The sequence below is a fragment of the Sciurus vulgaris genome, assembly GCF_902686455.1.
Source record: "Sciurus vulgaris genome assembly, chromosome: 1".
NCBI lineage: Eukaryota > Metazoa > Chordata > Mammalia > Rodentia > Sciuridae > Sciurus > Sciurus vulgaris.
Genome location: NC_136461.1, coordinates 18,830,061 through 18,842,373, shown reverse-complemented (window position 1 = coordinate 18,842,373; position 12,313 = coordinate 18,830,061). Strand labels below are relative to the sequence as shown.

At 51.1% G+C, this 12,313-nt stretch overlaps 1 protein-coding gene across 3 annotated transcripts in view; it reads right to left on the bottom strand.

Annotated features, from left to right (window-relative positions):
- Positions 1–400: 400 nt before the first annotated feature.
- RPS6KA1 (ribosomal protein S6 kinase A1) overlaps positions 401–12,313 on the bottom strand; it is a 38,835-nt gene continuing 26,922 nt past the window's right edge. For all 3 annotated transcript variants that reach the window (XM_079114515.1, XM_079114516.1, XM_079114514.1), the window contains 6 exons: positions 12,123–12,281; positions 3,226–3,387; positions 2,961–3,037; positions 2,643–2,760; positions 1,700–1,837; positions 401–1,343 (listed from right to left, as the gene is read on the bottom strand). In XM_079114515.1, the coding sequence (XP_078970641.1) occupies positions 1,221–1,343; positions 1,700–1,837; positions 2,643–2,760; positions 2,961–3,037; positions 3,226–3,387; positions 12,123–12,281 (777 nt within the window). In that variant the 3' untranslated portion in view covers positions 401–1,220. The remainder of the gene's footprint in view (positions 1,344–1,699; positions 1,838–2,642; positions 2,761–2,960; positions 3,038–3,225; positions 3,388–12,122; positions 12,282–12,313) is intronic.

Here is a 12,313-nt window from a genome sequence, read left to right as displayed (position 1 = left end):
CTAAAATACAGACGATAGCATAATAGTATCTACTTCATGGGGTTGGTAAGATCAAATGGGATATGGGGGCTGGGGTTGTAGCTCAGTGGTAGAATACTTGCCTAGCATGTGTGAGGCACTGGGTTCCATCCTCAGCACCACATAAAAATAAAATAAAATAAAGGTATTGAAAAAAAAGATTAAATGGAATATGCATGTAAGGCCCAAGCATGATACCTGATACCTGTCACTGGTGGTAAATATTGTTACACTTAAGATCATCCAGCCTCAGCCTCCTGAGTGCTGGGATTGTAGTTGCATACCACCATGCCAGACCCTGGCCCATTTCTTGCCCCTGCCAAAGCCCTTGACACACCCTAGCAGAGAGAGGGCAAATTTGGAGATGAAAAGTAGAGAAGAGTGTGCTTCGACTTGATTGTAAGTTTATTAGAAAGGCCATGGACAGATGAACCCTGAGTTACCAGCCGAGGAAGAAATGAAAAAGCCCCCGCGCCTTGTGGCCTGCAGCCCTGGCCTCCTGTGAACTCTGTCCGGTGGCAGACCCAATAGAAATCTGCCAAAAAGTGCTCTCCGCATCCCTTCCCTGGGGCTGCCCAACCTGACTGCAGGGGCCCACTGGTGGGCTTGTGCGGATGCTGGTGCTGGAGCCTGGAGCCAGCAGGGTGGGGGTCCTCCGCTCTAGCAGAAAGTGGTTCAATACCCCTGGCAGAACAGACTGGGAAGGAGCTGGCTGGGGAGCGAGGGAGTCTGCTTGACAGCCAGTGGCTCTGGGAGGTGATGCTAGGCTGCCGTGGAGGACTTGCCAATGGCTCCAGATGGCCAATCGTGGGGGTCCCCAGGGTAGGACCCCAAAGCTGCTCCAAGAGTCTCAGCCACAGAGAGCCCCAGCATGACTCAGTGTCCCTTCTGGGGTTGTGCTGGCTATTTCTGCTCCCAGAAAGGCAAATGGATCTTGTAAAACTCCATGTGGTCGATGCCATTTTTTTTCCCTTAAAAAGGGTTAGAGTTTGTACAGTGAAGTGATTTCACCCAGCAGAGCCCATCCTGGGGAAGGAGAAGGCACTTCTCACACCCTCGCTGGGGGTGATCTGGGCTGGCTGCTTCCCGGACCCCTTGAGGCTCCAACTTGCTCTGGCCCTGTGACTCAGGCCTGCTCCCTCTGGGAAGGATGCTGCCTCCATCAAGCTAGCACCGCCCTGCGGCCTGGACACCCCAGCTTCTCACAAAGTGGTGGATGGCAGCTTCCGCACCCGCCGCTGGGCCAAGATAGATGACTCGATCGGCTTTAGCTGGGGGGTGGGCTTGGAGCTGTTGAGCGCAGAGTATGTGGCGGCCATGGCACCCTGGGAGAAGAGGTAAGTCAGATCACCAGTGAGGAGGTGAGTGGGGGAGGGACATGAGCCAGATCAGGCAGCCAGCCCCTCCCAGAGTTCCACAGCCCACCCAGCCCGCTGTTTCCAGTCCTGGTGGTCCTTCATGGTCATTGGTCCTGCCTCCTCCATCAGACTGGAGGCTTCAGAGATTGGTAGCTGTGTCACCCAGAAGACTAGAGCCCCTGAAAGCAGGACTGTCTGTGTCCTCTGTCCCACCTTCCCCCAGACGTGGGATGTCCTGGTTCCACTACCCCAAGTCCCTGCCCATGACACCGTGGCCTGAGTACCCGCCACCCTGTGGTTGGCAGCAGCCCGGGCTGGCAAACCTTCACAAGCTGCAGGTCCTGGTGGGATAGCTGGCTCTGGGGAAGCTTGTCTTTCTGGGTGATCCATGGGTGCTGCAGGACCTGCTTGGCTGTGAGACGCTGGTGGGGGTCCACGTGTAGCATCTTGGACACCAGGTCCTAGTGGCATAGTGGCAAGGGGGAGGTGCGAGGGGCAACAGGGGAGATAACAGCTGTGTCTCGCGGATGGAGAACAGGAAGACCGCCTCCACCCACCTCCCACCTGAACCCTCGCCCAGCCCTGTAGTCCGTTCTGCACACAGCTTAGGCTTCCCCAGACGCAGACAGGGCATTCCCTTCTGGGGGCCTCTACCGCCCCAAGCACTTCCAGGAACATGCTGCCCTTCCATGTGTGGAAAGCGGCAGGAGCCTAAGGGCTGAGGTCAGGCAGACTCAGGTTCAAACCTGACTCTTCCACTCATCTGCTGGGGGTCCTGGCAAGCTACTTCAACTCCCTGAGCCTCAGTGTCCCCTCTGAGAAACAGGGCTAACAGCCGTTGCCACCCAGGCTGGTGGGAAGCAGTGCTGTTTATGAAGGGCTCAACTCTGTGTTCGGCACAGAGGTTCCCATTGACTAGGAACTGTCACCAAAAAGCTCAAAGGCTACCTCTTTGGAAGGCCCTCTCTGTGGCAGGGGCAGTTGCTTTGCTCTGTACCTCCACTGCCTGCACCCTGCCTGGGGAGGCCCACAGGCCTGTCTCCTCGACACCAGGCTTCCAGAAGAGAGGGTCTGGGGCGATGCAGCCCTCTGTCCCCCACATGGGAAAGGCAATGAACGACCAATCACCAAGTCACCCAAGCAAAAGGGGTGGTCTGCCGAGGGGTCTTCCACTTGGGAGAAAGAGGCTACAGGACACCTGTTCGTGACCTGCTGAAAAGCCCTGAGGTGGGACCCTGCCCCTCCTCTGAGAACTCACAGACTCACCTTGGCGGTCTCAGAAACCGTGTTCCAGTTTCCCCCACTGAGGGTGAACTTCCCACTGCCAATCCGGGTCAAGATCTCCTCTGGGGTGTCACTGGGTCCGTTGGCAAATGGAGTGTATCTGGAGGAAAGGCCACACGGCTGGGTACAGCCTCTGCCCTAGAGAGGGGAGCTGCCCCTCCTGCTCAGACCACGGCTCCAAGGTGGAGCCCCCGCAGGCAGGGCCTGTACATCCGAGGCAGAACTGATCTCCCCATGAGACAAGCCCAGCCCAGTGTGGTCACTAGGACCGGGTGGGGAGGGCCGGGCCAGGGCACTCACCCCGCCAGCATGGTGTACAACAGAATGCCCAGGCTCCAGACGTCACAGCCTTCATCGTAGCCCTGGCGCTTCAGCACCTGGCAGGAAGGCAGGGGAGGGGGTCGGGGTCGGTCTGAAGGGCAGGAGGAAGTGGCCACACGCTCCCTGAAGGTAGGACAAGAGTACCAGCCATGGGCTGGATCTGAGCCAAGGTCATAGACCCCGCAGGCCTGGATAGCACGGGGCCTCTAGGAGTGGCACAAAGCCTCCTGTTGTCCCCACTCACCTCGGGCGCCACGAAGTTGGCTGTGTAGCAAGGCGTCATGAGGAGCCCGTTCTCAGCCCGCAGCTGCTTGGCGAAGCCAAAGTCACAGATGCGCAGGCACTCGGGGTTCCCAGACTCGTCCACGTACAGGATGTTGCTGGGCTTGAGGTCCCTGTGCACAACCTAGGGGCAGAGGGCTGGGGTCAGCCTCAACATGGGGAGGCTGCTGGGGAAAGACCTAGGGTCCAGGAAGAAGGAACAGGGCTACCACGCGGGGCCCTGTTGCTGGCGCAGCTGCCTCCAGAGTCTCCAGATGTCTACGGTGGCCGGAATTAACCTGCCCACCACCCAACTCCTACGTCTCCCCTCAAAGCTACTCATTGCAGAATCTCTCCTAGTCACAGCTTCGTCCTTCCCGTTAGGTGGGTCCTTTTTCCTTTTTCCCTCGTGTTCCTTAACCAACCCACAGGTAAACTCACCAACCCGGTAAACTCTGCTGACTCCACCACTAGAACGCAGCCGGAGCCCCACCATTTCTCAGCTCCTCTACTGGCAGGGCTGTGAGCCCCACCGTCGTTCCCACCCTTGGATTACAGCAGCCACCTCCTTGCTGGTCTCCCTGCTTCCGCCTCTCCCTCCTACACCCCGTCTCACCACAGATGAGTGCCACGGTGATCCTGTTAAGCATACATCAGATCATGTCATCCAGCTCGAGACCCTCCAAGCCCTCCCCTTTAAAGAGGAAAAGTCCTAGCTGGGCATGGTGGCATGCCGTAGTCCCAGCTACTTGGGAGGCTGAGGCAGGAGGATCCCTTGAGCCCAGGAGTTCAAGGCCAACCTGGACAACATAGACCTTGTGTTATTTTTTTTTTTAATTTGATTTTTTTTAGTTGTCAATGGACCTTTATTTTATTATTTGCAATGCTGAGAATCAAACCCAATGCCTCACACATGCCAGGCAAGCTCTCTACACTGAGTCACAACCCCAGCCCCTAGACCTTGTTTTGAAAGGAAAAAAGTGGCGAGAACAAAAATTCAATAAGGGGCACCAAAACACAGTTAGGAGAGGAACTCTGATTTATCTATAACAATCTATGATACATTTCAAAATAACTAGAAGAACATGAAATTCCCAATACATGAAAATGATTAGCCAGGCATGGTGGTGCACACCTGTAATCCCAGAGACTTGGGAGGCTCGGGTAGGAGGATTACAAATTCAAGGTCAGCCTGGGCAACTTAATGAGACTCTATCTCATAAAATAAAAAAGGCTGGGGGTGCAGCTCAGTGGTAGAGCACCCCTAGGGTCAACCCCCAATAACAGCCCCACCTGATCTCTCCCCTGCCCCTTGCCCACATCTCTTTCACTCTCTGCACTCTGGCGTCCAGTGTTCTCCTCCTTGCTGAATCTACTTTGGTCACATCAGTCTTTTTCAACAGGCCAAGCACACATCTGCCTCAGGACCTTTGTACTTGCAGTTCCTTCTTTCTAGAACACTCTTCCCTTATCCATCTGCCTGGCTGATTCTCTTTTTTCTTTCAGGTCTCAGTACAAATGTCACCTTATCAGTATGGTCTCCCATGACCATTCCCACAGAGAATAGCCCCCTGCCACCCAGTACTCCTGAGTCCTCTTACTCTGCTCTACTTTTGTCACATAGTAGCACTTACCACCATGTGACATAATATTTCATTTGTTTTCTGAGTCTGCGCACTGGAATGTAAGCTTCATGAGCACTTAGCTCACCACCGATCCCAGCACTCAGACTAGTTCCTGGTACACCGAAGGAATTCAATGCATGTCTGTTGAATGAATGATTGAACAGCACTTACTGCTGAGGCCATAAGCAAATGACTGTCCCCTGGATCCCATTTGCTCATCTGTAACCAGAGGGGGCTGAACACCCCACTCTCATGCTTCTCTCCCTCTGCATGGTGCTATTCATAGCCAATCCTCTACCGCCTAATTACAATTCTCAGCTCTCTAGCCCAGGCCCAGAACTTTCCTGAGTCCAGGCTCATATATCCAGTTTCCTCAGATGGCAACTGCTGGATGTTCCAGAGTCTCAAACTCGCCATATTCCAAACTGAACACATCATTTTCTCACCTTCCTGCCCCTCCTCTCATGAGCTAATGGAACTCCCTGGGATTTGTCAAAAACCTTCAAAAGGTTGGGCATGGTGGCATACACCTGTAATCCCAGTGACTCAGGAGGCTGAGGCAGGAGGACTGCAAGTTCAAAGCCAGCCTCACAACTTAGTGAGGCCCCAAGCAAGTTAGCAAGACTGTCTCAAAATAAAAAATAAAGCATGGGCTGGGGATGTGGCTCAGTGGTTAAGCACCCCTGGGTTCAATTCCTGGTACTAAAACCAAAATGAAACAAAACAAAAAAATAACCCTTCAATGGCTCCCAAGTAAAGCCCATGTTGCTAGCCTGCCCTGGGAGGCTCAGCCTGGCCTGGCCTGGCCACCGCATTCTCTCAGGCACTCTGAGCTCAGGCCACGCGGGCTCCTTCCATAATCCTCATAACCACGCCTGCCTGTGCCTGGTCCCCGGCAGCACCAGTGCAGGGCCTAGCAGAGAGCAAGTGCTGGTGAGCTCTGTGCAGTGAATGGAGGTGTCACCTCTGCAACATGCAGTCACCTTGCAGGTGACCATGGAAAGGGCAGACTGGAGAGCAGATGTGGCCCAGCATGGCCCACCTCTACAGAGGAAGAGTGCCAGCAGAGGAAAAGGGCCACACAGACAGGCTGGCCCCAGTGACACCCTGTGAATGCGTCCAAGCACTGGAGAAGTCCCTTGGACTCTCTCCTTCCAATAGTCATGTGACACCAGCACACAAGTTCCGAGCCCCAGAAAATGTAGACTGTCTTCCCCACAGTACCCAGCCATGCTTCTGAGAGGCCAGGGATGCTGGGGATACCTGTACAGGTGATATTCCTGGCTTAAGAGTGCTCCCCCACTACAATCTCATTGGGCTTACCCACCACACCTTGGTAAGTGGGCAGACAAGCATGATTGGCCCATTTTACAGAGGAGGAAACTGAGACTCTAAGGAGAATGGCCTTGCTTGTGTACGTAAGAGGCAAAGGCAAGACTTGAACCCAGTTCTGACTATAATCCCCCAGTCTTATTCAGTGCAGCACAAATAACACTTTTGGAAACGGGAATATGGACGTTTGTGATCTTATCCTGCCCTGACAACACAGGGAAACGACAAACTCCACCAGGTCTCATCTTGGCCGGTAAGGGAAGAACTGGGAGGCAGGGTGCAGACTGGAAAAGCCCCACAGGTGGTTCTGCGACCTGACCTCAGGTGTGGAGTGGGGAGATGACACAGTCTCACATCTCACGCACAGGAAGTCACAACAGGCTGGGCGAGTGTGAGGCAGGCCAGGCTGAGTGGGAACCGCGCCAACCCGTCTAAAGGGGCCACTGCTCCTTGGTGCCAGTAGACTGTCCCAGCGGAGCAACTCAGGCCCAGTTTTTCAAAAGCAGTCAAATCACCACACCTTACCAAACCAACCCAAAACAAAAATCAGCCCATATTTTGCAGGCCAAATAAAATATATGCATAGGTCACATGCAGCTGTAGGTCAACAGGCTGTGACCTCTGGCAGTCACAGGAGAGAGTCGGGCAGGCCAGAGTGAGAATCTTGGATTTGCCCATGGCTATGTAGTCTGCCTCTCTAGCCCTCACTTTTCTCATCTGTAAAATGGGAATGATAACAGTAATCAAATCCTGGGTTGGGGCTGGAGATGTGGCTCAGTAGTAGAGCATCTGCCTAGCATGCATGAGGCCCTGGGTTTGATCCTTAGTATGGAAACAAAACGAAACAGAATTAGAAGACAGATGCCATCCAGAGCATCCCGTCTATGCATGAATTAAGAGCGTAGACTCGGGGGCCAGATTAGCCAGACGGCTTCAGGCAAGTTCCTTAAACTTCAGTCCTCTCACTTGTAAAGTGGAGATCATGATGACACATTCTTTGCCAGTTTTTTTTTTTTTTTTTTTTTTTTTTTGTAACACTGAAGTGAGTTAATATGCAAAGTGCTCAGAACCTTGTCTGGCCTTCAGACAGTGGTGAGCGGGGTGAGCTGCCAGGAGCCGCAGCCGCAGCACTGTTTTGTTTTTTTGTGGTCCTGGAAATTGAGCCAGGGGCATTCCACCTCTGAGCTACTCCCAAGTCCTCTCAGTAAGGTGCCAAGGCTGGCCTCAAACTTGCAATCCTCCTTCCTCAGCCTCCTGAGTCACAAAGATCACAGGTGTGTGCTGCTGTGCCCAGCAGCTACGGCGTCTGTAGCACCTTCGGCATCCTCAGCAGATGTGCGCTTGGGCACCTAGGGCAAGTTGTTGTGTGAATCATCTGGTTAAAGACGGAGCCAAAGCCTAGTGTTGTCTCTCTTGAATCCATATCTCAAAGGCTGTTCCTAGCATGATGGGGACCTTATAGAAACAGACAAGATGGAGTCTGGGGACTTCTCCCCAATTCTCTCTCTTTCTCTCTCCCTCTCCTTTTCTCTCTTTCCCTGTCCCTCACCCTCTCCCCCTCCCTCACCCTCTACCTCTCCCTCTCTCGCACTGGGGATTGAACTCCAGAGTGCTTAATTACTAAGCCACATCCCCAGCAGTGTTGGTTTTTTTTTTTTTTTTTTTTTTTTTTTTGAGACAGGGTCTCACTAAGTTGCTTTAGAGCCTCACTAAATTGCTGAGGCTGGCTTTGAACTTGCCATCCTCCTGCCTCAGCCTCATGAGCCTCTAGGATTATAGGCATGTGCCACCATGCCCAGCAGTCTGGAATTTAAGAGGCTTTACATATTAAATAAAGAATGGCTACAAAATAACATGAAAGGGTCAGACAACCCAATTTAAAAGCAAGGGCAAAGGTTGGAACAGCCATTTCAGAAAAGAGGGCATTCAAATGGCAATACGCATGTGAAGAAGTGTCAACTTCACTAGTCATCATGAGATACCACCCACACCTACCAGAATGGCTGACTTAAAACATGAATAGCACTGCTGGGTGCAGTAACATGCCTGCCATCCCAGCTGCTCAGGAGGCTGAGGCAGGAGGGTTGCAAGTTCAAGTTAGCCTAGGCAACTTAGCAAGACCCTGTCTCAAAAACAAAAAAAGAACTGGGGATGAGCTCAGTGGTAGAGCCCCGCTGAGTTCACCTTCCAGTAGGCCTCACCACGCACACAGAAGGATCCCAGGGGATCTGGCGCCCCGGTCACATTTTCCCATCCTCCAGTTTCTGTCAGATTCCCATATCATAGTCCACAGCTCCCCCAGATGCCAGATCAACCCAGAGAATGCCCATCTAAATACCTCAATAAGAACAGCTTCCCATTTCCTCATCAGTTGTTCCTGGTATTTGGAAAGGGCCAGAAACACTGGAGATTCGTAAACTCCTAGCTTTGGGGAAGAGACAATTTCCTCCAAGTGGTTGCTCATATTTGGAACCTGCCTTGTGGGAGGGACTTGCTTTGGCTTAGAAAGCTTTTCCTTGCTCTGAGCTTCAGATGACCCACTGGTAACTCGCTGGCTTGCCTTTGTCTTCTAAACCCCCTTGGAGGTAACCTTAACTAGTACTCACTTGAGAACAAAACAGGAGAAGGAAACACATTTACTCTTTGATCTCACATTTGATTATTAGTCTGTTTGAATTGGCTATTTCAAAAGCCAAAGTCACTTCAAACATGGGCATTAAAAGCACATGCGGTAACCAAACTGAAGCTTGGATTATAAGGTAAAGTTTCTTTTTATTAAAGAGTTCCCACTAATAAATTAGACGTAATCAGCGCCATTTTTGTATACCCTAGTGAAATAAGTGATTCAAAGACCCTGAGAGGATGAAACCATGAGGTGAGGCTCTCTACGAGGAGATGGGAATGTTGCCACCTGGCACGAATAACGGGGCAACACGAGGTCATGTGCTCACAGATGTGATGCAGGACAGGCACCTGCACCTCTCATGGAGTGGCTGGAGGACCAGGGTCTCCTGTCGATTTCTTGTTTTATTTTTGGCCCCGTCCTGTTTTACTGTTTTGTAGCAGGAGGCAACTGCAGGTCTGTGGTCATGTGAAAGAAGCTGGTGCACAAGTGCAAACGGGACCCATGATTCTTTTATTCTGAACAAACACTTGACCATGATGCAGGGCCTGCAGCATCTGGCTCCAGGCCTGAATGGAGGGACTGCCTGCCTCCCCTGTGCAATGACGCCCCAATCCCCCCAGTCACCACTGCAGGGAAACAGGCGCTACTGGTTGAACGTGGTCACACTAAGTCCCTTTTCTAGACACTTCCCCAGTCCTCTACAGACGTGAGGATAAGACAACTGGAGATCCTTGAAGGTCAGTGATTCATAATAGCTAAGCTTTCTACACGATTCTCTTGGATCCCAGATGCTGGCTTTCTGAACTTTTTCCCATCCCACCAAAATTTGAAGCTACATCTAAATTAGACTTCAGAGCAAGATGGGTGCCATGGCGAATGACTGTAATTCCAGCTACTCAGGAGACTGAGGCACGAGGATCCCAAGTTCAAGGCCAACCTGGGGAACTTAGCAAGACTGTTTCAAAATAAAATTTAAAAGATAGGCTGGGGTTGTGACTCAGGGGTAGAGCACTTGACCAGCATGTGTGATGCAGTCCTGGGTTCAATCCCCAGCAATGAAAAAAAAGAAGATGATTCTAGAGCAACCTGCAGTTTACAGGAAATATGAGCAATAGAGAAATAATATAAATGATGCCACCAGGAAGCAAGCAGACAAATTCAGAACGTGGGACAATCTCTTCAAAGTAAGTGGCTTACAAAAGGAGCTCTTACTATTCAGCTGACGTGGGTGTACATATTTAACAAAACTCATCACCTATCGCATGCAGATTTTACTTCAGTTTAAAAAACGATTTGGATATAACAACTTAAATGAAATAAATGTGTGGACTTTGTAGCACCACATAAAAATAAATAAATAAAATAAAGGTATAAAAAAAATTACAGATATAAGACTTTAGTTCTGGGGGCTGGAGGTATAGTGCCTCTGGGCTCGATCTTCAGTACCAAGCAAAAACAAAACTCTGTCAAAATTTCTATAACCTCCTTTCAAATGCCTTCTCAGAAATACATTTATTTAGGAAGGCTGAGGCAGGGGGATTGCTGGTTCAATGCTAGCCTCAGCAATTTGGTGAGGCCCTAAGCAACTCAGTGAGACCCTGCCTCTAAATAAAATATAAAAGGGGCTGGGGATGTGGTTCAGTGGTTAAGCACCGCTGGGTTCAATCCCCGGTTACCAGAAAAAAACAACAAAAAAGAAATACACATTTATATCCGAAAGAGACAGGCAGAAAAAGAGGAAACAAATGCAACAGACTGTTACTGTTAGGATATACTGAATTAGAGGAAAATGAATTTCACTGTATCGTTCTTTTAACTTTTCTATACATTTTGATCTTTCTCCTTATAAAAAGTTGAGAAAAATATTTCAGTAGAAAAAAGAAATGAAGGAGGGCTGGGCTGGGGATGTGGCTCAGTGGTAGAAATTTGCCTAGAATGTACAAGGCCCTGCACTGAAAAGAGAAAGGGCGGCAGGGAGAGAGGAAATGTAAAGGAGGGAGCAGAAAATGTACATATCTTGACCATTTTTTCTTTTCTTTTCTTTTTTTTTTTTTTTTGAGATGGGGTCTTGCTATGTGGACCCAGCAGGCCTTGAACCTCCTGTGCTGGTTTTGACAGTTCCTGGGTTTGGGAGTTGAGCCTTTGGGGCGGCTACATTATTCTTCACAGTTCCGCCTGCATGTTGGGGTCCTGCCTCCCTGCTTATACGCTGTGTTTACCACCAGCCTGACTTGAAGACTACTTTGCTTCATCCCACAACCACCCCACGATGAGGCAGCTACCACAAGTCTGTAGAAGATGGAAGGTTTAGAGAGGCCAGATGGCTTTCCCAGCTATATGCACAGGTAAGATGAGAAGCCATGACCCCGACAGTCAATTGGATAAGAGGCTACATTCTTTTTATTTCCCCCTTGGTGATGGGGATTGAACCCAGGGGCACTTTACCTCTGGGCTACATCCCTAGCACTTTATATTTTTTATTTTGAGACAGGGTCTCACTAAGTTGCTGAGGCTGGCCTCTAACTTGCAATCCTCCTGTCTCAGCCTCCCGAGTCACTTGGATTCCAGGTGTGCAACACCTCCCCCACTCAGAGCCTACATTCCTAATCCCCATAGACTGATTAGAAGCACCCCCAAACATCACCTTATCCAAAGAGTAACTGGGTTAACTCACAGTCATACGGAACTTCTCTACCTTCTGCTCTGTACCTTGGTCTGGAGACGTCTAGTGTTTATTTGTTTTGTGCAGCAATAAAGGCCACATTCTGCTCTGTGGCCCTACACCCCTTCCGCAGCGCCTGCTGTTTCCAGCAGCATTTCCTCCTGCATCCATTTCCTCTGGCTTAACAACTGGTCCATAGCCAAATTCACCCCTCGGAAGGCTTGCAGCTACAGGGACTGCACAGCCTCCCAACTCAAACCAACTCTTCCAATTTCTCAGTCTGACAATCCGGCTCCATTCTTCCCTGGCTGTGGGGTCTTGGGCAAATGACAGCTCCCTTCCTGACTGGAAAGTCGGGCCAACAACTGCACCTAACTCAGGGTTGTGAATTGAGATAATACAAACCTTAGCATGGCACCTGGCACAAAATAGGTACCAAGCAAACTGTTCCTTTCCACAGGTTGGCTTCTTTCTCTCTCCCTTCTTAACATTCATCCCCTCGCCTCCACACCTGTCCCGAGCGTCACCTCCCTCTGGCTGGGTGGAGACTGCCACTCCTGGGCCAGACCATGGCTCTTCCACTCTGCTGATGGCATGACTTTGGCACTCCCCGCCCCGCCCCCATCCAGACTCACCCCCTGCGAGTGCAGATACTCCACAGTCTTGCTGATGGTGTGCAGGACGAAGCTGGCCTCCCGCTCGGAGAAGAACTTCTGCCTCAGGATCTTGTCCAGCAGCTCCCCACCCCGCATCAGTTCCGTCACCAGGTACACATGCTTGCCATCATCGTATACCTGCCGAAGACCGTGCCACCAGGCCTGGGCGC